Source organism: Lutra lutra, chromosome 8 (genome assembly GCF_902655055.1).
Source record: "Lutra lutra chromosome 8, mLutLut1.2, whole genome shotgun sequence".
Classification (NCBI taxonomy): Eukaryota; Metazoa; Chordata; class Mammalia; order Carnivora; family Mustelidae; genus Lutra; species Lutra lutra.
Window position 1 is genome coordinate 23122603 of NC_062285.1, and position 27715 is coordinate 23150317.

Below are 27715 nucleotides of genomic sequence, written 5' to 3' on the forward strand. Positions count from 1 at the left end.
CTGGCTATACCGGAGGACAGGGACTAGCAGTCAGATGTTTGCATCTTTGTGTCGAAGCCCTCTCTGTGACTATGGCAGCTCTGATGGCAGGCTAGTAAGAGTCACGACAAACTAGCTACTCAGATGCTTGAGAAACGTTCCAAGATGGTGAACATTTCTTAGCAAAGCTCCAGAAACATAGCAAAATACAGCCTCATCTAGATTTGCACAAAAATTGCATGGCTGGAATGTCAAGTATACATTGATACTGGACAGAAAATACTTCACTTTCCTCCATAAGATAAATTTTGGTGCTAGGTTTTCCACCCACACAAATGTCCCATGGATGCTGAGAACTCCTGTAATGCTGGAGATCGTTCTATAAATGGAGCAGGTCTGGCTTTATCGAAAGACACGGCATCCTGAGTCTTCATCCAGTAAGTGCCAGGATAGCCCTCCAGTCATCAGGACAACCACAGACAGCACTGCCAATTTCTAGAACGTCTCCAAGGGGTCATGGCCACCGCAGGAGTGAAGGATACCCTGCTTTCATCTCTGTCTTTCACAAGGGGCAACTGAAACTCACTTTTCCCCAAGGCACATAGCCAGGAAATAGTAGAGTTGGAATCTAGACTGTCCCCCTTGACTCCAGAGTCCTTGCGTTTAGCCCATGTTGAAACACAACATGAGGTTTAGTGAAAACCCCTGCTAACCATCTCCTGTGTCCAGGTGTTTTGACGCATGATCGAATGTTCACAACACAACTGCCATGTGATTCTGTCTTTTCCATTGGGAAGCTTCAGTCTGAGCCTCTTCTCCTGAGGTTGCTTCGCCTGTCAGAAACTGGGTTTCACATTCTTTTTGACGTCAATGAGCAGGCTCCTGCCCTCCCTCCTTGGAGCTGGACCAGCAGGAGGACGGAACACATATAACCTGTTGCTAACCATTCACCATCTTTTCTTGACGTCCTTTTACTTTCTCGTTACCTGATAAGTAAGATGACCAAATAGTTTATTGGCCAGAAGAGGACACTGTTGGGAGTGGAAGCAGACATTGTTATACTAGGACACGGATGTGGGTCACTCAGTGGTTCCCCCCTGCAGGGGCTTGAAGAAAGGAACGCTCACCAGCTCACCCCTGATGAGCTCACACGGAGCCAGACAGTGCTGTGCGCTTCCCAGTCAGAGCACCCTGGGGGCTCTTTTCTCTCCGGAACACCACCTGGCTGCCCACAGGGACCGTGTGACCATCTTGAAAGGGACAGTACCTTTTCTCTTTTGAGATCTTTTCCAGTTTAAAAAGTCCACATCCCAGCCTTTCCAAGAGCACAGGAGGTCTGGACAGGCGAGCCTTGAAGATTGCCCCTGAGAGCGTCACGAAAATAGGTGGGGAGCAGGCCTGGGGACCCCACACTGGACCTGCAGGGGACAGAAGGTCTTTGTAGGTGGTGACTGGGGCAGAGAGCTGCTTGCAGGGATCCTCGTTGTCTCCTTCTCGGAAGTAGGACAAGGGAAGGCTTCTTTCCGCTTACCCATAGAGCTTGTGCTCCAGGAGTACAGTGACGAATTCTGCCTGAATTTCCCCCCAAGCTTTTGCACTTGTCCTTGTTTATTATATTAATAAATACTATGCAGCTAATGTTCCCATCTGGCAGGGCAAAGAAAAGAGCATAAAAATGAAGCCGTGGTTACGGCTCTTCAATACTAATGAAGGCGGTATCTAGTTGGCATGGTAGAAAGGTGGGTCTTCATTTTAGAGTTCTTAATTAAGAACTGCCAAGTGACTAATATTAATTAGGAAGCCAGCTGTATCCTTCAGTTTCATGGTATATTTCTTCTTAGGAACCTGGGAAGGGAGTAAATCTGAGCCTCTTTTAATCAGTCAGCACACGAGCAATTATGTAGTAAGTATACTTTGTGGGTACAGGGCCAAGCTATGTGGACGAAGATTTATAAGAGACTGTCTTGGCCTTTTAGGTCTCTCCTGGCCTGAGGAATCTGCACCAGGATAGAGCCAGTGTCAGGACGGGGAAGTCAGATGCTCCGGGTGGTATCCAGGTAGAACACCCTGGCTGCAGCGCAGTGGGAGGGAGATTTTTCAAACCACATGGTGCCCCACCTCTGCTGTGGTCTCAGCAGCAAGCCCATCCGTGTAAGCTCTGGGAGAGCATCATGTCCCCACTTACAGTAGCGTAGGCCAAAAGGTTGAGGACCAGCGGGCAGGCAGCAGTCCTGGGTTGAAATCAGATGGCTACAGCTGGGCTCTGAAGAGGAGTAGATGATTTCCAATGGCTACCACGCTGGGGGCGACCCCAGAGGAGGAAGGAAAGGGAGCGGGCCGGCTGGACCAGAAAGGGGAGTCACAGGCATCGCCCTGGCACGTGCACGTCAGCTCCTCAGTGCCTCGCCTGGCCTCCAGCTATTGCGAGAGTGATGCCCTTGGCGCTGCTCCCACCGGCACGCGCACTCAAGCGTGGCCTCCGGTGGCTTCCAGGTACCTTGAGCGAGAGCACAAGGGATGCTGTGTATTCCCGACGTGACCACTCAGCCCCTTCATAAAATGGTGCCTGGAACAAGGGGCTTAAAGGGAAGTACCTCAAAATCTCCATTCCTGTGTCTGCGTTCTAAGTCTCTTTTGACACTGATGTGTTAATATCCATCGGATTCCAGTTCCTTCAGTCGCTAGCAATTGAGGGAGGATTTTAGGAAGATTAAGTTGTAATGGGCTTTCTTTTGACTTTGCCTGACAGAGTGTTAATTTTTGTGGTATTGCTTTTTTTTTTTCCTTCCAAGCTCGAATTGTAGTCCACTTTGCAATTCTCTCTTAGTTTCATACCTAGAAATGTAGATTGCTGAGTTGAATCTGCAGTTAAACTGACACCTTCGTGAAGGCACCTGACCTCGTGGGGTGGCGGTGCGACCCTTCCGATGCAGAAATCTGCAAGTCTCCACCCCGCTTCACTGACTTTCTTGGGGAGCCCTTCCTTCACAGGATCACGGAGAGCTCTCGGGCTAGAAGCCTTAACTCGGAGCCTGAGACATGGTCACTGGCGAGGGCTTATTCTCTACTGATGTAGCCTCTTCTGTAGTGGGCTGAGGACAGTACCTTCTGTCTCCTCACACTGTGCCATTGAATTTGGAGGTTTAACATCTCCTCTGAGTGCTAATTTCCATCCAGATCGCACCTGAGTTTGTGTGTGTGTGTGTGTGTGTGTGTGTGTGTGTGTCAGAGAGAGAAAGAGAGAGAACCCTCTCTAGCCCTAGTTTATAAACGGCCTTTTCCTCTACATCCAGGTGTCCAGAATAAACCTCTTCCCAACGAAGAAACTATGAGCATTTTCCAGACTTCTGCTTGCTGCTTTTGTTAAGTCCTAATCACTTTGTCTTTGGAATGCTACCCTTATGGCGTGGTTCCGAAATCTCTGATTATTACTAAAAGCTCAGTTCCCTTCAGAGAAAAAGAAACTTTGGAAATAGTAGGTCTGTGCTTTTCTTTCTATTACGTAACTTGGGGAATTTTACTAACCTCATGTCAGCGTCAGCCTCAAATGGAATCTGTTAAAGAGCTACGTAAGAATGGTATCCGTACAAAGAAATAAAATGTGTAAGGAAACACTATTCTCTAGGAGAATGACTCTCACCATATCCAGATAGCACCTAGATTGTAAGGTTTAAAAGTTTTCTTAATTCATTCTTCAAAAAAAAAAAAAAAAGATTTTATTTATTTATTTGACAGAGATCACAAGTAGGCAGAGAGGCAGGTGGAGAGAGAGGGGGAAGCAGGCTCCCCGCTGAGCAGAGAGCCCGATGCGGGGCTTGATCCCAGGACCCTGAGATCATGTCCTGAGCCGAAGGCAGAGGCTTTAACCCACTGAGCCACCCAGGCGCCCCATTTCCTTAATTCATTCTTGAATTTATTTTTAAATGAAAGGGTTTGGCAGTATTCCTAATGGTACATTGGCATCACTTAAAATTAACAAAAAAAAAGCATACATAGTGAATAAAATCTGAAGCTTGCATCTGTATGTGTACCATTCTCTCTCAGGAGACCTTTGAGAGACATAACTTGGGTGGGGGGATGTTGTGTCTCGGGGTGGGGGGGCTGAGGTGGGATCAGGAAAAGACCCACTTCTCCCAGGCTTTCATATTCAGTAAGCGTTTCTGGTTTAATTTTACTTATAAGTTTTGTTTACACCAGGAATTCTCAACCTCAATAATTGACTTTTGGGCTAGATAATTCTTTGTTATTAGAGATTGTCCTATGCATCGTAGGATGGTTAGCAGCAACCCTGGCCTCTAGCTGCTAGATGCCAGCCCCACCCCACCCCACCCCACCCCCAAGCTGGGACAACCAAAGATGTTTCTAGACGTTTCCAGAAAGGCCTTTGGTGGAGGAGGAAACCGTGCCTGGTTGAATACCACTGTGTTTACATGTAAGCCATCACGTTGCTTTTACTGTCCTTGTCGTCATCGTCTTAAATTGTCACTTTGTTAGGTGTGCCTGTATAAAAGATACTGCAATTTTTGAGACCATGTTTTAGCAGTTCTGTGACTGTGTGCATAACTCTGTTAGCCCCAAAGTGGAAGTGGCCCTGGCCTCTCCTCACACCTGCTCGGGACACCCCTCATCCCTTCACTGTGAGGGCAGGTAGGCTCTACCCAGTGGTTGTTACTTCCTCAGGGGCTCTCCTTGGTGAACGGAAGACTAGATCTTCCCTCCCCTCCTCGTGTGTTTGTCACCTACGTGCAGATATACTCCGTTGTGGGACATGGCTTCATGTGTTACCCCATCCGTGGAGGCCTACATTTTTGTGAGATGCTGTTTTAAATGTATGATCTCTTTAACTTTAAAAAAAAGTCTGTGATGATGCTGGTTAATTAATATCATTTACCCCTGGTTTTTGTTTTTCATTGGGAAAGACTGAGGCTTAGCTAGGTCAAGTGGCTTGCCCCCAACCACACTGCTAAAGGTGCTCTTCTGTTAAACCACAAGATTGGAAGCAGTCTGTCCCCAAGACAAAGAGATATTTTTCTTAATGTTGAGATGCAGTATGGCTTCACAGGTAGCCTGTTAGGGATTGCGTTTATGATTACGTGGCAAATCCTGATGCAGTAATATCTGTTTAAAACTATAAACTTAGGGACGCCCCGTTGGCTCAGTCCTAGGGCACGTGACTCTGGATCGCGGGGTTTTGAGTTCGAGCCCCACGTTGGGTGTACAGATTACTCAAAAGTAAAAAATATTTTTAAAAAAATAAAAATATAAACCTAATTATAACCTAAAATATGATTACTATTTAAAAAATACTTTGGATGAAAACTTAAACTTACAAAAATGCTAGTAGGAATTATGTTGAAATAGGAGACTTCTGGCAGTTTTCTTTTTAACCCAGTTCTGATTTCTAAATGGGTTGTAATGTATTTTTTTTTTCTTTAAAAAAAAAATGAAATTTGGAAGCTAAAAATGAAGACAGATGTAGTTGGGATTACTGTCAGAGTTAACTTTTTCTCTACAATTCTAGCCAGGGAGGGTCTGTATTTGGCACATTACGAATAAATGTTCGTGTGCCTGTGTCTGGGGACAGCGATCTTTCAGAGGTGATTTGCTGTACCTTGGGGTGGAGGGCTGGCCTGCCACCTTTAGTTGAAGGGAACACACAGGGTACTGCCATGGGGTCCCCAGCCAAAGTACGTACTGACGGAAACAGGCAGGGGGGCTGCTCCCTGTGTTTGTCGTTACTGTTTCTTTTTTTTTTAAATTTTATTTATTTATTTATTTGACAGAGAGAGAGAGAGATCACAAGTAGGCAGAGAGGCAGGCAGAGAGAGGAGGAAGCAGGCTCACCGCTGAGCAGAGAGCCTAATGTGGGGCTCGATCCCAGGACCTCGAGACCATGACCTGAGCCTAAGGCAGAGGCGCCCCAGTCGTTACTATTTCTTAACACGAATGAGGCTGGGATGAGTTGAAGCCTTCTCTGCAAAATGAAAGGGCAGGGGACTTGCCGCAGGCCTGGAGGGGTTCGCTCTCAGCGGCTCCTCACAGTGCCGTCCCGGAAGGGTAATTCATTATGGACCATGTCACCATCAACTTTTTCATCAGGGAGGACTTGTAACCGGGACCAGATCGGCAAGACCGTGAAGGAAAGATGTGGCTGGCCCAGTTACATAAGCCGGGTTGATACTGGCTTGCCGGCAGCACACGTAGAACATGTTTTAAACGACATGAGTGTTGTCCCACATGTTATTTTTCTTGAAGTACCCTTCCATCTATCTGCTTCCTTTCATTCTTCATGTCTTAGTATGTGATAACAGATAGCTGGTCTTTGAATGGGTTTTTTGGGTAGTGGTTGTTCCCTGCATGTTCAAGGGGAACCATGTTCAGGTGCTAAGTGACTGACACTCAGTCCTCATAACTAACCCTCTTAGGTGGCCTGGAGATTGCCTGTTCCAAACGGGAGTGAAGTGAGGCTCAGACAGGTTCTGTATGGCCGTATTTCCTTAGTGTTCCCTCTTGAACGAGGGGGTGGGGAGTAAATCTATTGAACCGTCGTAAGTGAGCCTTTTTTTTTAGCTTCTGGTGTGTATAGTTGTACTTGTCAAATGCTAGCTGGTCCCTAATTTAATAGCTGCTAAAATTTTCTGATGCTTTTGCTTGTTTACTGTTTCCATGTGTTACACCTAATGTGAAACTGAGATTTGGGTTAATTAACTACTCAGTATGATTATTTCCCTCAAGTATGGGGGGCTTCCTTTGCCGATTTTGTCCTTCTTATTGATAACATTAGAGTACCTGTGGCTCATCTCAACTTTAAAGGAATTAACCTCTGAGCCCGTATCTTGAACTCTTGTTTTTTGGCCTTGATTCTCTGCTCACCCTCCCCACAACTACAGAATTCCTATAGGGTATGACCTGGCGTGGGATTGCTTGACGCGTGTTTACAGTACACGTGATCTTTCCATGCATCAGTAGCTAGCCTTCTGCACTCACCAGCAGCCCTGGCTCATGTCTGGGGAAGAAAAAAAAAAAGGTTTTAATATTTTTAAAGAGCTGTAGACATTTTAATCAAAGCTGCTTCTCAGCTTTTGTCTGATGTGTATCAGGAGAACAGCACAGTAACAGAGAACATAGCATTACTCTAGCCTGCCTGTCTGAATACATTTCAGCTCATTGAGCTAGATTTCTCTGAAAAGGGAACATTTCCAGCCAAATATGCCCTAAAAAGATATCCAGGGTGGCAAACCCAGAACTTTGGTGCCTGCAGGTGCCATTTTTTTTTTATCCTTAATGTTTTAAATTATTCTCAGGCACTATGGCCAACACGAGGAAACCTAACGGCCCTAATGAACCTAATGAACCTAATGCCCAGGCTCAGAGGAGAATGGACTGAAGCCTCAGACTCTGGAAGTGCGGTAAAGCCCACGAGTGTCGGTGGCCAAAAATCCAGGCCACGTGGTCTCCACGCCTTTGTGCTGGTGACCTCTGCAGCCTGGCAGTGACATGTGCTCTCTGAGGACTCCCACCCTGCTTGTAAGCCAGGAAGTCCAAGAGCATGAAGCACAGAGGCATATGGAAATTCCACTGTCGAGCTTAATATACCAACATGCGAAATGAATTTTTCATACTGGGTTTTGAAGAAATGGAAAACTTTCAGCTTTCCCTTGCTGCTGTGCCTTTTGGAGTTAGTGCCCTTTAAAGCAGCCGGAGGGGGTATGACTGTAATGTAAGCAGAGTGGTGTTTGCAAGTGAGAGCTATGTGAAAGGCAATGATGATTTTGGAAACATTATTCTGGGTGTTGAATTGAACAAAGAGTCATTACTGGAGGGAAAAAAAAAAAATACCCAGAAACACTTTAATAGTCTCTCGGATTTGGGCCCAGAGAACCATACTGTGAATTGAGTGGAAGATAAATAGAGAGGAAAGTAGCAAATTAAGTGGGACAAATAACCAGGGAGGGGCAGGCGCCCACTGGCATCAGCGAGAACATATAACCGGTGTCTGATGCATTTCCTTAAGAATCAGTGTTTGCAAATTGCTTCGTTGCATCTTAGCAGAATCTAATCTGAGTAACGAAGAGCTGACTAGCGAACATAGTTGGATGAATTCCCTCAGTACTCCTGAAATAGAGCAAGGAACAGTATAATGAAAAATAACAGAGAGAGTAGCTAGGGGCTTAACTTATGATCAGTGTTCATTACAACAAATGACACTTTCACTGCAGAGTTACCATAAAGATTATTGACTCTTACGTAACGTGGTTCCCATCTGAATAGATCTGAGAACAGCTCAGCCCCCGAATGAGAGGGCTGGAGCAAGAGGAGGACACTGCTGTACTCCATACCCTTATTCATTTCTTCCCTTAGTTCCGGAGAGCCGCCCATTCAGTACCCTGGACAGAGCAAAAGCCGGTGAAGCTTCTCAAAGGGAGGTTTCCCATGATTCTCCTTGACTAGAAGGGTTATATGTTATATTCAGTGAAGACTGGGCTTAGAAAGTGACTAAGCTTTTGTGTGTGTGTGTGTGTGTGTAAATGATTTACTTATTTATTTGAGAGAGAGAGAGAGTGAGAGAGAGAGAGTGGTGGGGGGGAGAAAGGGGCAAAGGGAGAGAGAGAATGCCAGCTAGACTTCTGGGGTGAGCGTGGAGCTGGACATGGGGCTTGGTCCCACAACCCGGAGATCATGACCTGAGCCGAAACCAAGAGTTGGACGCTTAACTGACTGATCCTGAGCCCAGCTTGTCAGTAGTTTTATATCTAAGATCATCACCTGATATTCTTTGCCATTGGCTGTTTTCCTCAAGCATACATGTTACAGCACTTTAAAAAGCATCTCTTTGGAAAGAAACTGTGTTGTGTAAAACTTTAAGCACACAACCCAAGAGCCATTTTCCAACTCTGGCTTCAAACAAGGTTAGAAGGGACAGAGCACAGTGCATGTAACAGCCTTGGTTTATTGAGCACCTGTGTGGTACCTGCTAAACATTTTGTTATTTCATCCTCCTAGTGACCCTGTGAGGGAGGTACTATTCCTCTCATTCCCACATTTCCAGATAGAAAAGAGAGGTTAGGTAAGTTTGCTAAGGTTATCCAGCTGCCTTCTGTTGGAGATGAACTTCAAAGCCAGGTCTAACAGTCAGCCATTCATTTTAACTCCCACACTGATGCTGAGTGCAGAGAAAGATACCCTTTCTCTCTCTCTCTCAGTCTCTCAATCTCTAGACAGGTTGGCTAGATTTGAAAAGCAGACAGATCAGGGCTTGGACCCTTCCTTTTGCACTTGTGAGAAATCCTGCAGAACTGACCATCTCCTCAGAGTGGTTGCAGTACAAAAAGCATTCACGTTGAATGTGTGGCGAGACACAGTGATAAGCTTTTTTTCATGATTTCCTCATTCATTCCTCAAAACTGTAGTCAGCGTACGTCTGTTTTACAGATTGCAGAACTGAGGCTTGGAGTGGTCCAAGCTGCACAGCTGTGAAGTCTGTCCAGAACCTTCATGTTCAGCCAGTATTATGTGGCTTATCGTGGCCAGTTTCAAAGTCAGCCCTGTAAGGTGTCACCCATAAGAGAGGGTCACCAGCAGTGTTAGTCAAAGGCTAACGGGAGGCAGAAGCAGAGCAAGGGAGCCTGAAGTGGCTAGTGACTGAGGGGCTGTGTCATTGGCAAGAAAAGAAGCAAAGTGGCATTTGGGAACAAGTCAGTAATTGTCAAAAGAATAGTGAAGGCATCTCTGGGAGCTCAGGAGAAAAATCTTTGGATCCCACCCTTCCTGTAGTTTTCAGTTTCTTATTGCTGAGTTTTATGGAAGAAATAGTTTTGTGAGGAATGGAGAATGTAAAAATACTGTTAGCCTTGGGATAGCCAGCAGATTTACTATTTGTCCCGAATCTCTTCTAAGCATCCAGTTTTCTCCTTTATAACAGGCACTAGTGGGATGCCCTGCCTCGTGACCATCCGCGGTGAGCTTCTGTACACTTCCCTGTGGCTCACCCCCCAGACTCCCTGGCCCTGAGGTCAGAGATGAGCAGGATGATGTGCCCGTGTCTAGAATTGGTATTTGCCACTTCACAAGGAGCACAGCCGAGTGAGGAAGTCCAGCTGGCTGGGAAATGGCCAAACCCCAAACCCCGTGAGCACACGTGGCCTGCCGCTGCTTCTTCTCAAGCCCCTCCTAGTGGAGGCCTTGTGCAGTGTGCAGCCTGGTTGGCTGTGAGCTGAGGACCTTCGGCTCTTACAGTGAGGTTATTTCCCCCCCCCCTCGCTTCTGGGAAGGAGAAGGACTGGCTACCCTTTTCTCCAACCAACTAGTGTTCGTGGGCTTTGGGAGTTACTTGTATTGGCCTGAAAACTTTTACAGACTCATCCTGAGAACTGTTATAAATAATTAAAGACTGTGGAAGAACGTCTAGCTAAGTAGGATTACTCTTTAAAACAAACATTCTGTGCATATGTTTGTGTCCATGTGTCCGTCCATCCTTCCTCTTCTAAAGCGCTAAAACCAAGTGCCAAGAAAGAGTCTTTCCACTTTCAGAATGACTTTGATCTAGTACGGGAAGTGGCTGAGTCCCCCATAGTCACGTGGTATACATCAGGGTAACCACAAACGCATGCGGCCCTCAAGCTCTTGAATTACAGCGTGTCTGATTGGGATGTGCTGAAAAACACTCACCGGATTTCGAAGACAATACAAGAAAACAAAACAAAACAAAAAAATACCTCATTAAACTTACATGATGTATTTCCCGAGTCATTTGTCCTTAAATTAAGGATGAAGTAGATCATTAATCATGCTTATATGGATTACACATTGAAATGATTATATTTTAGATATATTGGGTTAAATAAAATATATGAAGGTTGATTTCATTTGTTAACTTTTACTTTCCTGATGTGGCTACTAGAAAATTGGAAGTTGGATTTTGTGTTTTGGACAGAGCTATTCTGTAGATCTATGGAAGTATGGAGTTTGCCTCTACAAATTAGAAGTACTAACATCTGTTTAAAAATAAGATTTTAAAAGTAGCTTTCCGAAATATTGATGAGGGGAAAAATTAACTGCCTGTGGTTATATCGTGTAGGAGGTACTGCTGACCAAGAGAGGCTTTGGCCATTCCGGGGGAAATATACTGGGCAGGAATCTTGATGAGCAGTTGTTTGGGGATGAATATTTTTCCCCGAGAACATAGGTCCATTTGAATCAATTGATGCAGGGCACGGTTTGTTAGTATTTGAAATAACTATCGGGAGCGCGTTTCTGTGTCGTTTTTCACCCACCTGCCATCCTGTTGGCCACATCATGACCACAATATCCTGCCCTAGAAACCAGAAGAAAAGAGCAGCCCCGGGGCGGTGTTCCACAGATATCCTGGTCCTCTGGCTTCTCCACGTCCTGCTTTGACTTTCACCGTCTGTATTTAGAATGCGCTCGCACCTTCCAGGAGTGTGTTGTGGGTGAGATTCCTAGATGAAACACTCGAGGTTCTTGGATGAGGTCTCTTGTGACAAGCGTGAGCTCTTCCCTCCCCACGCACAACCACAGTTTTCCTGTGAGTCGACAAGGCCCACTGGGGGCATCAAAGAACAAAAGCTTGAGCCCCGAGGGAGAGTCCTAACCTCTTCTTGATGCGTTCCCAGCATCCCCACTCAGATTTACTGGTAATGCATCAGTCCTCCAGGAGATGCTTCTTAACGTCAAGCACAAACTCACAAACACCTTCATTTTTAACCTTTTTGCACTCAAAGACCATAAATCTCCCCGAGACGCTTAAAAATCTGATTTACAAAATCTAGGAGGAAGTGGATGACATATATTTAATCTGCTGAATATATCAGGCTGAAAGTAGTTTTTAAATGTCCCATTCCTTTGTAGAGTATGTTTTCTCCACAAAACTCAGAAACATGAATGTATAACCAAAGAAGGGTGGCATTTAAAGGCTTATCTCCTGTTCAGCTCCCAACCATGCCTTCTCCAGTGTTCTTTGGACAGTTGGTGGCTTGTTCCCAAATACCACTTTGTTTCCTAGCCACCAAAAGTTAGCCTTCTCCCCTCCTGCTGGCCTTTGCTTACTCTTGGTCAGTAGTTCAAAGATTGGTATCAGGAATGGATGAAAAGCACAGTTCAACTTGGTAGGCCGTGTTGCAGGGGTAGGGTTCCCCACTTCAGAGAGAGCTCAGTTTATAGGAGGGGAGATTCTGCTTTGCCAGGGAAACAGCCTGGAGTCACAGATAGAGCTTACTGTCTGTAGCTGCTGCTTCCTGAAGTCCCCTCGCTGAGAGAGAGCCTCCTAGAGAAAGCACTGTGTTCTTAAGTCTGCCTGTATGTAGATGGTTTGCTTTCTGGTTTTTATTTTTAAGTTGTTTTTTTGTTTGTTTTTAAAATCTGGTTGTAACTGGAACAAGACTAGCCTCACAGAAAAGAGGGGCACATGATACAATGCTATATAAGATCATAAGCATCGTATCTTAATCTGACCCGAATATAAGAGGGACCTTAGAAATGTGAGCCCTGTAATGTTTCATTTAATGTGACTTTCCTTGAGGCTTAGACAAGTTAATAAAAGCCAAGTGCTTACTCAAGCGTCATGTGTAAAGTTGGCCAGTTCCATTCAGATGTCCGACTCAGACAGGGTTGAAGCCGTTGCCTGGAATGTTCCAGCTGGGCAGGGTTTGGGTGCCATCTCTTGCAGTACCCAATTATCGTGTGAGGGGTGTGAAAGCGTGCGAGCTGGATGGTTATCGCCCCTGGGTAGGCCCAAACACCCCATCTTTGTCTAGGGAAGCAGATTATCCAGATACCAGATTAATTCCAAAGCCTTCTGAATCCAGTTCAAGTGTTTTTTGCCCTGCCTCTGGAACCTAGAGGCTTGTACTTAAAGAGATGGCCAGCTTTCCCTTGACCTGGCCATGAGTCTCCTGCCATGGTCAAATCACCAAGCCTCCTGGGCAGAGAGAAACTGGGAAGAGGAAGGAGCAATCCCAGGAACAGAGAGTCCCAGTTGTTAGCCACAAAGAGGAAGAGGAGGAGGGGTAGGAGGAATAATAACCTCTAATTATGCTTTTACTATTTGTCCTTACCTGAAAAACAGAAGAAAGAAAAAGCAAAGCTTCTGTGTTTAGACACTAATGTTCCTAGTTCTGTGACATTTGCTCTTCATTTGTCTAAAAGAAAAGGGAAAAAATCTCTACTGGTTTTATAATGTTCATTTTAACTTAATTCCCCTTTAAAAATGATTACTGTCTTCAGCTAGATCTTACTTATATTGGATAGGATTAATACTCACTAAAAACCCCCTGTACTTTAAAAGAGTTTATGGAAAGTCCTGGTCACAGTGCTGTGAAAGAGAGTCTCCACAAGAGGATGACAGACTGGGCCCCCAAGATGCCTCACAAAATGGCGCCATGGTGCATTTACTGCCCTTCTAGCCTCACTGACAGCCTTCCAGCCTGAGAAATCCTGCAGAAACAGAGGAGAACACAAAGGAAACTGATGTACAAATGAAGATTTTGTGAGAGGATAATTGCCCCCAAAGACTAGAACATTTGCTTTGGCCTGCATGACACACGGTCTTCCCACAGCTCAAAATGGGAAGCTGTTTGATCATCATTCGGAAGAGCAGGGAACTGAGGACAGTAGGAAATAGATGCTTTGGCCAAGATAGTCTTGCAGTCTACCAGTAAATATTTATTGGGTGACCAGGGGGTGGCAGACACTGGAGAAACACAATGATTAAGACAGTCCCTGTTTTAGAGGCACTAATGGTCCAGTTGGGAAGCTGTCCACAGAGCTAGATACGTTCAGTGTATCCCAGTAAGTGCAGGGGTGTTCGCTTTTATTCAGTCAACAGATATTCATACCATGCCCATGGCGAACCAGTCACACAGGATACCCAGCAAGACAGACAAGGTTCCTGCCCTCTTGGAGTTAGCCTGCTGTTAAGGGAGGCAGGAAAGAACAAGGATTCAAGTAAATAAAATAATGATATTGTGACTGTTGGTGTGAAGGAAATGAATGTGGTTAAAGATGGGTAATGTCAGCAAAAGGACTTCTCTCAGGCTTTCACAGAAGTAGATAAGAGTGATGTGTCACTCAGGACACAGTATCCATTGGGTTGCAAGAAACGAAACACTGACCGGGGATTATTTGGTTATTTTATGCTAAAAATAATCCAGCAATACAATAGACTTCAGGCATGGTGTAAGGTAAGGGCTCAGTGTCATTGGACCCCATCCCTCTTCATCGTTCAGTTTTCCTCTTTCTGGGCTGGTTTCTCTCCCAGGCAGGCTCTCTTCACAAGATGTCAACATGGCTGACCGCACACCTAGGCTCCTCACCGAAAAAAATGGAAAACAAAGAATTTCTCTTCCCAGTGGTTTGAGCAGAGATCATAGGTCTTTCTTTAGTTGGCTCAAATTGACCACAGACATGTATGAACTGGTCACTGGGCCCCCCTGGGCAAAGGGAACGGTTTCAGACTGAGCCGGGTTTAGACACTAAAGCCAAGGCAGTGTAGCCATTCACTCTGAGGCATGGAATCTCTTTGGAATCTCTATGGGCGTCCATACCCTCATCTGTAAGATGGAGATGGTGATCGTGCTTGTCTCTGGGACACCACGAGAAGAGCACTCCAGGCAAAGCAGATGGCAAGCATAAACCTCAGAAGTGGGCAGGGGCCTGACGTGTTTGCCCCTGCGGTGGGGGCCTGGAATACGGAGGGGAAAGGTGGAAAGGGGAGAGAGCTGGCAGGTGCAGCCCAGAGTTGGAAGGGTTGGGGCAGCCAACCATGTTTGTGTTCTCTGCTTCCTCTTAGAGACGTGACACTGGCTGGGCATGCACAGACACGCAGGACTCCCAGCCTGGGTCCTCACCACCTTCAGGGTGGTTGGGGGAGTGGTGTTTCGATGCCCGCTGCCAGCATTTACCCCATTGTTTGTACCATTGACCAGGACCACACTTGTGAGGGATAGAATCTCTCTCCGGCTTTGTTAATTCCTTCAGTCAGCTTACTGCCCAGACCCACTGGTCTCGGGGTTGAGCTGGTATTACTCGGGGTGACATTTCATGTTGGTGCTTTGATCCATTTTGTGTTGGTGGTGTTGTAAGCAGGAAGGTCTCACTGCCTTTCAAGTCACGGTTTTGGGTGGTGCCTCACTCTTGCCTCAACTGAACTAATAATCTCTCCAGTCAAGGCTGTTTGGCAGGATGTGAAATTTAAAGTAGGTTATATAATCTCAACAAGTAATTTATGGTTACATGGTATTAATATCCAGCTGTCCGTGTTAAGGGATCTGTTAGAGAATTACTTTATTATGTAACTTTCGAGAGCCAGATTCAATTTAGTGAATTTTAATAGTAATGTTTTGTAAGAATAATTTTTGAAGGGGGCACGTTGCACAGATAAAAAGAATCCCTCACTCCCTTGTATTTATGTTGAAGTTTGTCCGAGTATATTTTAGCAACACACGTGTGTATGGCCGGATGTCTCTTTTTTTAATCTCTGCGAATGTTAAGTACTAGATCAAAAAATAATTCTTTTCATAAAAAATATTCAGGCCAGGTATGAAGTCTATTAAGGAAACTTGTTTGGGAAACTTACAAAGGCCCTTCGACTTGTTTCCTCTTGCCTTCTACTTTATTCTGGAAATTGCAACATTTAGCACTTCACAGTTTAATTTAAAAGGATTACCCATTTTCTTAAATGCTTAAGCAGGGAAGCAAGTTGCAGTTATTGATTTTTCTCTGCATGTATTCGGTGAAAGCTGGATTTGCTCCTTCCCCAGGGAACCTACCCCCTGAACTGCATGCTTGCCGGTGACAGCTCAGACCTCTGATACATAACCAAAGACCTTGCCTAATATCCTTGCAACTACTCGGGGAATTTTTATTAAGTGAAAGCGTCATTAGAGTAGACAGGATGATGAAGTTTAATGAGCATCTTTTGTGCATGAGATGGTTAGTTTTGCTCTGCCAGAATCCTCATTTTTTTCCCCTCCAATGGGATAGTGAGCCTAGAATGTATGGGGTATCTTAAAATCTGCTTTATATTTCACATTTTTTTAGAGCTTAATATCTGTCTTAGGCCATCTGCAAATTCCTTTTGGCTATCTCCATGGATTTCAAAATGGGTGCTTATACTTTGCGCTATGCTGTGTGTTGGGGTTGCAGAGGGACCAGGGTTGTAATGGAGAAAAAACGGGAAGGACACAGACCGCTGTTAGTGAGCCGCACAGAACCATCTCTTGGAGGTTTGGTCTCAAAAAATCATTGCCTATTGAATTAATGAGATTTCTCCCGGGAATATGGTAACTATTAATTTTTTTTTTCTTCTTTAAGAGTCAGCAGTTTCTGTGCCTAAGGTTCTGTCACCAGCCCCTCATAGCTGCTAGATAGGATAAATAAAGATACTGCAAAATGCTTATTAATAATCTAGGCTTCACACTTTGTCTACAGATTTATTTGTGGAGATTTTAAATTTAGCGTCCCACCATAAGATTACAGATTATAAACAGAATTATTTCCCTCCATTAATGTCACCGGCCATATAACTTGGATTTTCAGATTGGTGCTTTTCTTGGTCTTTATAAGAACTTTCCATGGAAACACCCAAAACAACAGGAGGGAGGCATATGACATGAGCAAATGACTTAAGAACAGCATATTGTTCCTCTCACATACCTGGCGTTCTGAAACACAATATTTATACAGCACACCACATGCTTCTTGCTGTGCTTTGAGTATATAGGCTACAAAATATGTGAACTCTGCAGTCCCACCCTCAAGAAAATGGTAGGCTTATTGAGAAGATAAATCTGAGAGATCTAAATTAGATGGGAGACAAGATAATTTAGTGCATTAAGAGTTCAAACTTGGGGGGCACCTGGGTGGCTCAGTCGGTTAAGTGTCTGCCTTTGGCTCAGGTTGTGATCCCGGGGTCCTGAGATCAAGTCCTGCATCTGACACCCTGCTTGGCAGGGAGCCTGCTGCTTCCTCTCTCTCTGCCCCTCCCAAGCCTGTGCTCTGCCTCTCTGTGTCAAATAAATAAATAAAATAAAAAGAGTTTGAACTTGGGGGTAATTGCCTGGGTTTGATCTGGGTCTAAACTTTGAGAAGAGCCCGTCTTCCCTGGATTGTTGTGCATGAAGGCCGAATGTCTGGTGGCCGTCACCGTGATGTGTCATTATCACGGCCCTCTGCCGGGCCTTCAGAATACCAAACTGAGAGCAGGAACCCGTGTATCTTCAAGGACTTACTGGTGAAATCCTGATAAATCCCACAGTGTTTTGTGAAGACAGAAATTGGGGCAGGGGGCCGAAAGCCCTGAAAAGCCTAAAAATACGCATGGGATCCGAATTGCGGAACCGGACCCAGGCGGGCATCCCAGACAGTAGTTAACACAGATCAGCAAGAAACAGACCGAAAGGAGTGCTGTCTGGCAGGAAGGGCTAATTCCAGGGCTCAGATCGATTTAGCACCATATCATTTTCCAGACGCATGGAGGAGCCCAAGCCAGTCTGACTGCCAGAGCGAGGTAGACAGTGTGCCCATACATATTCCCATGTTCCAGTGACAGTAACAGATCTTCTGGAAAGAGAGAGGACTCTGAGGTTCGTCAGGTGCTAGGTGGCAGAGCTCACCCTCAGGTGATCTTGACTGTCCATCGCACTGCCTTCCTCCAGACCAACCTTCCTGCGCTCAGGTCTGCTAGAGATCAGAGAGAGGATGTGGCTGAGTTCAGCATCATATGGCATGTTCTGTGGCCACTTCATGTCATCTACCAGGCTAGGTTCCTGACCAGGTGAGCAGTAGATGCTGCTTTCCCTGCATAGACCAGGGAGAGATGATTCTGCCAGTTGTGGGATGTATTGGAGGAGGGAAGGGACCCGTTACAATAATCTAATGATCATGCGATAGGGTCTGTGTTAGGGTGGAGAAAAAGAGTAGTTAAATCATAGGTTGATGAAAATCAGAATAATCACCATAAAATGAATGAGTCCATTGAGTTATGACCCTTTTGAGAAGCTATTGAAAGCTGTGTTCTCCTCCTGCCAAAAAAAAAAAAAAAAAAAAAAAAAAAACACCTAGAGCTCTGCTTGGGGTTCCAGATACTTGGTCCCAAGCTAAGAAATTTCAGAGAAAACACCAAGGCTGATTTACGTGATCACCCAAAAAAGTGGCAGATGTCCAAATGACTTCTGTGTTTCGATCCTCGAGGTCTGGAGACCTGGAGGGACAGACCTGCAGAAGTCAGGGTAGGAAACTGTTCTGTGCTTTGATTGGGTTTAATAGCTCAGTGGCCAGGTAGGAATAAGGCACCAGTAGGGGCTGACAATGGCGGTGGCTTGGGGAGGTGCTTCTGGGGGTAGTCACTGAAGCTGCAGTTGACATCTTCTCTAGGGAAGAGAAAACAAGGATAAAAACAAACATAAGGGCTGAAGAAGTGTCCAAGAACCAAAATGGTGCACTGTAGCCATGAGAGGGAATTGTCATGGGGGCACCCACTGTGTTCATCTGCTGCAGCCCCGAAGGGTTTGAGGGTCCGTAGGAGAGCCTGGGATCCAAAAGAAACAAGAAGACTCCAATGGGCTCTTTTCCCCCACAATGAAAATGCCGGTATTCAGTACAGTTTAGATGTCAGTAATAGAAGAGCGTGCAGAGCACACTCCTTAAGATGAGTTGCAGACTGCGTTCTGATTCCGGTGGGCTGGCCTTTGTTGCTGCGGTCCCAGCTGTCGGCGGGCACGACTGTTCCATTACTTCAGGTGGCCTGTGTGCAGGCTGCTTTAACCGGATGCGTCTGAAGTGTTCGGTCAGATGACCCCGGCTGCCCATGGACCCGGTTCACAGGGAGTCCTCCAGGGGTGGTCGTCAGCAGAAATTCAGCGGGCGGCTGCTCCAGGCAGGGCCCGCTCCCATGCAGGTGAGAACAGAGAGCCCCGGGAGGGGGCTGAGTGGCGCCAGCTCGCTCTTCAGCCTTCTGTGTGTAATGGAACCTTTCCTGTCACTTTGGATCATTCTTTGGTGGTTTTTTCCACTCCTTAATCATCTTTCAATTACTCTCTGTCCACCCCCGATGGTGGGGGAGAGGAGTGTTCCTAAGACTCTAGGGATTGAACATTTTGTCCCCCAGCGGCTGCTGCCCTGTTGGTGACCTTGAGCTTGGCTTCCTTTGTCGCCACTCTCAAGCTGGTGGCCCAGTTTCAGTGCCACGGGAAGCCTCCTCCCTCCGAAGGTGCATAAGGCAAGGTCATACTCCTGGCTCTCTTGTGTGCTCAAAGGCAACACATCAGGTGGAAGGAGCTGGTCAGCTTAGCCTGAGTCTTGGACCTTTGTGAGAGCTCAGAGATGTCCGCTGCCATTCTGGAATGCCTGCTCTGTCCCTGCACAGACAAGACCTTTCCTGTGTCTGGGTTGATCTTCGCCCAGGCCCCGTGATGTATGAACCCGAGTGTTCATCCTCAGGTTGCAGATGCGGGTTTCAACTGTGGCTAGTGAGCCGCTTGCCCGAAGAAGTCACACGTCATTGAGGGCGAGCAGGGTGCCGGAAGGCAGAGGGGAGCAAAGTCCCAGGACTGTTGTCGGGGATCCCCGGGGCAGGGTGCTGTGGGCTCCGGGAGGGCAGGACAGGTGCCACCTGGGCAGGGCGCTAAGGAGACATGCTGGTCTGGGCAGTGCCTTGTGCCAGGGTCCGAGGGATGGCTAGGATTTTCCCAGGAGGAGGAGGTAGAAGGGGCAGGTGGGGCCGGAGAAGCTGCCTTTGCTAAGGCCGATGGGAAGGTATGTCGTGCAGAAAGGGATGTGGGGTCAGGAGGGCAGAAGCCATCCTAAAGGCTGTGCCTGTGCTAATTAGTCATGTTTCTTATTTTCAGTCTTTTTTTGCTGTATTGACATCTTGGAGGTCTTGCTGGCTGGGGAGAGACTGCCCTTTCCAGGCCGAGCTCAATTCTTAGAGAGAGCAACCAACTTAGCTGCCAGGTTGTCTTTGACACGTAAACCAAACAATCCAAAGCCAACCCCTGGACCACCTCCTTCATGGAACTCACACAGAAGAAGCCGGTATTTCCCCTACCCTAAACCACCCCAGGGCCATGTCCCATACAACTGGAGATCACCCTGATACCTTGAGCACCTGGAAATTATTCCAACTGTCCAACTCGAAATTCACCCAAACCCACCCATTTCTTCCCATGAAACCACCATAAAGGACCAGGGTCCTGCTCCCTGCTTCGTTCCTTCTGCCTCCTCACTGACCCTGGCACTTCCCCAGTGACCATGTGTGGTATGGCATGCCCCGTCCTCTTGGAAAACTTCTTTCAATGGCATTGGCCTCTCCATGTCTCACTTAGGTCGCCTCTAGAAGTTAAATCCTGGGTACATTCAAAACACAGGCCAGGGTGTGAGCTTCAGAGAATGGGGGGGATCGGGGACCATCCAGTCCAGCTGGAGTAGAGAGGAGACACTTTGCTCACCTGTTTCCTCTTCTTCTCATAGAAACAGCACCCATTTTTCCTTTGGGGCACACTTTGTCCTTTTTGAAACTTAGTTTTTTAACTTTTCCTTCTATCCAATGACCTGCTACCCCCAGAAAGTCTCCCATTTTTTCTTCCACTGAAAGTAAGCACACACTTCACTTCTAGGCTGCCCTATCAGGCCCAGAAAGGTCCATTTAACTGCATTAGTTTCCTGTTGTTATAACAAAGTACCATGAGCTTGATGCCTGCAAACAAAGCAGATAGGTCCTCTTACAGTTCTGGAGGTCAGAAGTCTGAAATCAAGGTGTCTGCAGGGTTGTGTCCTTCTGGAAGCTCTGGGGGAGAATGCCCTTCCTTGCCCTTCCAGTTCCCAGAGGCTGCCTGCATTTCTTGCTGGGAGCCCCTTTCCTCCATCTTCAAGGCCAGCAGTGTAACGTGTTCAGATCTCTCTGACTCTGACCTTCCTTGTGAAGGTCAGAAGACTCTTGTGATTACATTGAGCCCACCCAGAAAATGCAGGCTAGTCTTCCCAGCCCCAGATCCTTAGTTAATCACCTCCACAGAGTCCCTGTATGATACAAGATGTTCACAGGTTTTAGGGGTCAGAGTGGCAGTATTTGGGGGAACCATTATTCTGCCTACCACACTGACTTACCAAATGGAAAGGCCATGCCTAATCCGTGGTGGAGCCAGGAATGGAACCCCGGACTTCGGACCCTCAGATACTTGTCATTACTGCTCTGCCCCAGTGAAGTCTCCCTGTGGGCGCGGCCACCAGCATAGCCGGAGGAGTCGGGGGCCAGGCGGAGGACACAGCAGCACCCCTGTGTCACCAGTGACTCACCGAGGAAGTGGGGACATGCATTTAGCTCTGCCTTAGTTGCTTTCTTCAAAGAGGATTAAAACCTTTCTCCCAGAGATGCTTGGACATTTGGCATTGATAGGAAATACCGTGTTATTTTTTTTTTTTTCAAAGGAAAAAGCCCTAAAGAAGGAATCACGTAATTGTCTTTATTAAATCCCGCCAGCTACATCCCACGTCAGTCGTGTTTTTCAGCAAGCATTTGCCAACCACTTCCAGTAGATGAACCAGGTACTGGGCTGTTTAACCACTGAAGCCACCATACTCAGAACACAGCATCATTTTTTTTTACAGAGGGAGAAACTGAGGCACGGCAAGCAAGAGATGTGGGGGATGCCATTCCTTTGCCCAGAGTCCACAGCTATTCAATTGTGAAAGGAGGATTTAAACATCAAGCTCAGGGATGCTCTGTCTGATCTGGCCCCACGTAGTGACTTGCTCTATAACCCCAGGAGGTCCAGGCGCAGTGGGGTCTGACTATAAAAAAGGCAGATTTTTGGAACATTGGAACATTCTAGTTTCTGCCTAACAAAAGGAGCCTTGCTGAGTTGCAAACCGCTTTTGTACCCCCTTCTGAGGTGATTTTGCTGGATCACCACGGTCAGGTCCAACAAAACCCCCACCTCTTCCTGGAAGCCCTCCGTGCCCACCTCGGTTCTAACTCCTTCAGGACATGACACGTGGGCCCTTGTCAGATCTCCTTTTCCCTCCTCTGGACACCTTCTTTGTTGTCACTCTTGCCCGATTCGCCAGCTCACGCACTACGGAGCTGTACTTCTGCAGGTTTCTGTGACCCTTAAAAGTTGAATGCTGGGGCACCTGGGTGGCTCAGTGGTTAAGCCACTGCCTTCGGCTCAGGTCATGATCTCAGAGTCCTGGGATCGAGCCCCGCATTGGGCTCTCTGCTCGGCAGGGAGCCTGCTTCCTCCTCTCTCTCTGCCTGCCTCTCTGCCTACTTGTGATCTCTCTGTCAAATAAATAAATAAAATCTTTAAAAAAAAAAAAAAAAGTTGAATGCTGTCTGAGTAAGAACAGGGATTTTTTTTTTTTCCCTTCCGGGGATAAGGGTTTGGAGCAGAGAGGAGAGGTACATGAGGCCGGAAGGGAGCCAGGAGTGCACAGCCCAGAGTCAGGCCTTTGCTGGGTGCGGGGCCAGAGGAGCTTGGAGCGCTGAGGCCTCTGGGGACAGCACCCTGCTCTGTGAGCGTGAAGAAAGCTGTGTCCTAGGAGGAGGGGAGGGGTCGGGGCTCCTAGAGGAAGAAGTATGTTTCTGGATATGTGTTGCTAAAGCTGAGGAATGTGGCGGAGGATTCTACTTTTGCTACTTCTTTAACCTGTTTGATGCCTCTGGGAGAGATGCTGCAGGGGGAGGGTGGGGGGTCCCCCAGATAATAGAGGACAGACTTGCCATCGTAAGATCCTTAATCACCTCTGCAGAGGCCCTTTTGCTGTTTAAGGAGATTGTCCCAAGTTCCTGGGATTGGGACAGGGACATTAGTGGGGTTGGGGAAGCAAGAGGAGGACAGCTGGGCTGGCTGAAATGACCCCTGTGCCGAAACCAGTGGTTCCTTTCCTGGGATCCAGGGCCCCTGGGTGTCCATGACATAGACAGCAGGGGGCTCAGTGGCCCTTTTTTAAGTGGAGAGGAGAGGGGCTTTAGGTGGATTTAAAGAGCCTCTTAAATGGGGAGACCGTCCCCCCCTTTACCTGGAGACATTCCCAGCCCCAGACCCTGCATTCTGAGCTCCGAGGGGCAGAGACCCAACTTCATGGCCACTCGTAGCCCTTCTGGGGAGACACCTGGAAACCTCTGCAGAAGACAGACCACACTATGACCTATCACTGCCCCCTCATTACTCGGTCAGTTGGCCAGCTATGTGTGTGAGGTCCATCCTTGGGCCCGGCAACCGCCGTGTCCATGTCCTCAAGAGCATCTCCTGGGACACCTTGCACTGGGAGGTCAGCCTCGGTGTCCTCCCCCATTTACACAGCACAAGGCAGTGGCCATAAGCAGATCACGCGCCGCCCGTCCTCTGGAGGAGCGGAGGCACGCCCCGGGCTCTCTCTGGGACACATTTCTATCCATAAGGGGAGTTAAGGTTGAACTGTATTTATTTGAGAGTGGCTTTTAATTTTCTTTAATCAGAATTACTCATAAATTATCAGTTAATTACTATCTGCTGTTGGGTTCAATCCTCTCAGCCACAAGCGAGCTACGTTCTGCGACGAATGCCATCCACTGTAATTCTAGGGTACTTTGTCAACATTTAATCAACGGTCCTTATTAACGTGGCATTGATGTGTGGCCGCCGTCCCAGCGCTATCAATCATGAGTGAGCAGCCAAAGCAGGCTCGGACACCATTGCTCTCTGTCACATTATCCAGCCCCAGGGCCCTGCCGGCCAGGCACGATGTTCACTTTTCACTAAATGGACACTCTGTCTCCTCAGTTCGACCCAGTTTTTGTCACTGTCGACTTCAACACTCACAGCCGTTCGAGCTTCAGTCCGGAGCAGCTGGGCTCAGCAGCACCGGTTCTCACAGCCCCGGGTCCCTCTTCCTTTGGTGTTTCCACCCTCAGCCCAGTGAGTGTGAAATTGCAGGACACTTGTCCAGAACTGACCTCATAGTGTTCTCTGTGTGTGTGCACACTTGTGCGTAAGACAATTTTACATTCTGAAATAAAATGACCTGGACCAAGCAGAAGTGATCTTTTAGTTTTCTTTGGCTTCCTGAACATTCCTGGAGATTAATCTGTTCTCTAAAGCCCTCCCAGTAAAAGCTGGTCCTGTGTTAGCAAGGTGGATCTCACCATTTCTCCCTCTCTCTTTTCAGCCTCTACGGCAGACACATGCAAGCAAACCCAGAACCACCGAAGAAAAATAATGACAAATCGAAAAAGATCAGCCGGAAACCCCTGACAGCCAAGAACAAATAAAGTGTTGGCATGGGCTGAACTTCTGGTTGCTTCTCTCATTATGACTTCTATTTTCTGTTACTGTATTCCACAAATAAATACCGTGTGTGTGTGGTGTTGTTGTTTTTCCCTCTTTCTAGCACTCCTCACTTTACCTTTTAAATGCTTTTGGTAGGTGGTAGATTTTTTATAAATTCTTAAAACCATTTCCATTTGTTTGCTTAAAAATGCCAAAGGCAGGAAACAAAGCTCTAATTCAACTGCAAATTCCATAGTAGGCACAGAGTTCAGTCCCTTGAATAGACGTTCACAAAGTTGTGTATTATCAAAAGAATAATTAAAACCATGTGATCGCTTAAATGTCACAGTTAACACCATTCACTCTTCTGTTTATTCACAGAAGTCATTATTTTGCTCTGTTAAAAGCTTTCCGTAACCATCGAGATATTATGTTAAATAACAAATAATTTTTAATAAAATCTTAAATTTGTATTACATGTTGCCTCTTGAATAAAGATCGGCCTGATCTTAGGGTGTGCACATCCTCGTTTATTTTCTTCCCCCCTAAACGATCCCATCTGAACTGTATTGGCTGTAGATGGTAAACTCTAGAACGTTCTGGGAAAGAAATGCAAAATTACATCAGAGTTGGTTTCTTCTCGCATTGATTTGTCAGGTTGGATTCCCCCCCCCCCCTTTGAAGACTGTTTCTAAATTAGGAAGGAGCAGAAAAACAAATCTCTAGGAGACTCTGCCAAAGGATTTTGGAAAGCAGCTTCTTAGCTGAAGAAATGGTGACTTCTGCCAGCGGCTGGTAGACAAAAGTTGTGAAACGGAGAGAGAAAAACTCAAGGATGTTTCTTGTCACTGCAGCAGATCTGCTCAGAGCAGAGCACCCTCCCGCGTGACTCTGGTGATGCCAACGGGGTTGTGTGAACGTGCACACCCAGCCCCACTCCCAGGGAAGAAACTGCAGCTGCAGAGTCATTAAACAAGCAATTGTGTAGCATCTGTGATAGGCAGCTTTGTTCTTACCAACAGTAATATGGATGTGAGTGAAAATAAACCCAAGCAGCATCCTTGCGCTAAGAGGGCTGCCAACACCCAGCGTCTCGAAACAAAAGGAGTGTGAAGATGTAACCCTCTCAGATTGTGGCATGTCTACCCCGTCTCCCCTCCCTTCCGTTTCACAGTGTAACCCCCAAGAACCAGGATCCCCTGAGACATGGAAAAAAACAGAATCAAAACACAACCAGAAAAAAAAAATCTGGATTTACGTGGTAGACGGATTTTGCATTTGAATCAGAGAGACCACTGATCAAGATCAGGATCTATGCTGACTGTTTCTGGAAAACTTCCTGGTACACCATTCCTGTGGGCTAAGGGATTCCCCGGTGACATCTCCTGTTTGGGGTTAGGGTCGACTTAAGTTTTCTAGGGGCAGTCTTTCCCTCAGCCTGAATTTTTTCAATTGTTTTTTTTAGCTCATAAAATTGCAGGAGGAAGATCAATGCCTCTGCTATTGTTGATTGGAAAGATCTTGTCTAAAACTGAGCGAGCAACAAAGCATTAGTAAAAATATCATGATAACTCCTAGGAATCATTTCTTTAAAACATGAACCCTCTTGATAGAAATATGGGCAATACACTTAAATTTGCAGAGGAAATATCTCTAAGGAACATGAAAAAACATCCAAACTCACCAGTAATCAAAAAATATATAAATCAGACCAAAAATAAGTAATGTGTAACAATGAGATTCGTGCAATCTCTAAGAAACATGGAAAAACATCCAAACTCACCAGTAATAAAAAAAAAAAATACAAATCAGACTAAAAATAAATGTGTAATAATGAGATATGTGCAAATATTTTTTTAAGGCATAGTTAGTGGTGGGAAGGAACATGAGATAAACGTTCTTATATGCTGCTATTGGGAATATACATTTCTCTCCAGGAAGGTGGTAGCAATTTGACATACGTAGCAAAACCTTAAAATTGTTTACTCCGACCCAGAAGTTTTATTTCTAGGAATTTATCCTGAGGACATTATCAGAGATGCACACAAAGAGGTATATTTGAAAATTACCCTTACTGGGGCGCCTGGGTGGCTCAGTGGGTTAAAGCCTCTGCCTTCGGCTCAGGTCATGATCCCAGGGTCCTGGGATCAAGCCCCGCATAGGGCTCTCTGCTCAGTGGGGAGCCTGCTTCCTCCTCTCTCTCTGCGTGCCTCTCTGACTACTTGTGATCTCTGTCTGTCAAATAAATAAATAAAATCTTAAAAAAAAAAAATGAAAATTACCCTTACTGCTTTTTACACAGTGGAAACACGGGCAAAAGTAAATGCCCACTCATGGAAGAAGGATTAACAGTAGTGTGTTCCCATGACAAACTTTTATGAAGACGTTAAAACTTACAGAACAGTATCTAAGGGCAAAGGGAGATAATGCTATCCTCAAGTAAGAAAGTAAAATTTAAAGAACTATATGGTCCTAGCAGCGTAAAAAGGAAATGATGTTTATAATATGTATATGCAGAAAAATTAAATGGACCAGGATTTTTTGGCTGATAAATTATCTCTCTGAGGTTGGGTTAAGATTTTTTTTTTTAATTTTCTAATTTTTGTTATTTTTTAATTATTAATTTTTTTATTTTAATTCCGGTATGGTTAACATAGAGTGTTGTATTAGTTTAAAGTGTTAAAATGTAGTGATTCAACAATTCTGTACATTACTCAGTGCTCATCTGGATGTACTCTTAATCCCCTTCACCAATTGTTTTTAATTTTAAATACTTTTTCTCTAAATTTTCTGTACTGATCATGTGTACTTTTGTAATCAGAAAATATTAAATACTTGTTTTCAAAATGAAATGGGTATACTTTGCAATTCAGAAAATAATGTATATTTGAATTCAAGCATAATATAAAATCTTGGGGTATTTTTTTTTTCTTTGTCATTAAAGTGGGTTTTTTGCGTGTTCTCATACACTTTTTGGTTGCTTGGTACCCTGACTAATGTTTTATCCACAGTTCATTATTACCAAGTTTTACTGAGATATAATTGACATACAGCACTGTGTAATTTTCAAGTATACAGCATCGTGATTTGACTCGTATATTGTGAAAAGATTACCGCAGTAATTCAACATCCATCATTTCATATCGATAAAAAAAAGTTTTCTCTTTGTGATGAGAACTCAGGATTTACTCTTAACTTTCAAATATAGCATAGAGCAGTGTTAACCAGAGCCGTGATGTTGTACCTTACATGCTCAGGACTTAGTGATCTTATCACTGGAAGTTTGTACCTTTTGACCATCTCATCCATTTCCCACCCCCATGCCCGCCCCTGGCAACCTCAGATCTGATCTGCTTTCCTATGAGTTTGGTTTGGTTCTGTTTTTTAGATTTCACAAGTAAATGAGATTATAGAGTGTTTCTGTTTTCTCTAATTTCACCTAGCATAATGCCCGCAAGATCCACCCATGTTGT

General features: G+C 45.8%; 1 protein-coding gene and 1 long non-coding RNA gene across 3 annotated transcripts in view; one reads left to right on the forward strand and one right to left on the reverse strand.

Annotated features, from left to right (window-relative positions):
* The window catches only part of RSU1 (Ras suppressor protein 1), a 188470-nt gene extending 163716 nt beyond the window's left edge, over positions 1–24754 (forward strand). For both annotated transcript variants that reach the window (XM_047739404.1, XM_047739403.1), the window contains one exon: positions 24142–24754. In XM_047739404.1, coding sequence (XP_047595360.1) covers positions 24142–24227 — 86 coding nt within the window. In that variant the 3' untranslated portion in view covers positions 24228–24754. The remainder of the gene's footprint in view (positions 1–24141) is intronic.
* Positions 24755–24758: 4 nt separating this feature from the next.
* Positions 24759–27715, reverse strand: part of LOC125105997 (uncharacterized) — a 35437-nt gene continuing 32480 nt past the window's right edge. Inside the window, exon 4 of the long non-coding RNA XR_007129191.1 lies at positions 24759–24841. This is a non-coding gene — a long non-coding RNA (uncharacterized LOC125105997). The remainder of the gene's footprint in view (positions 24842–27715) is intronic.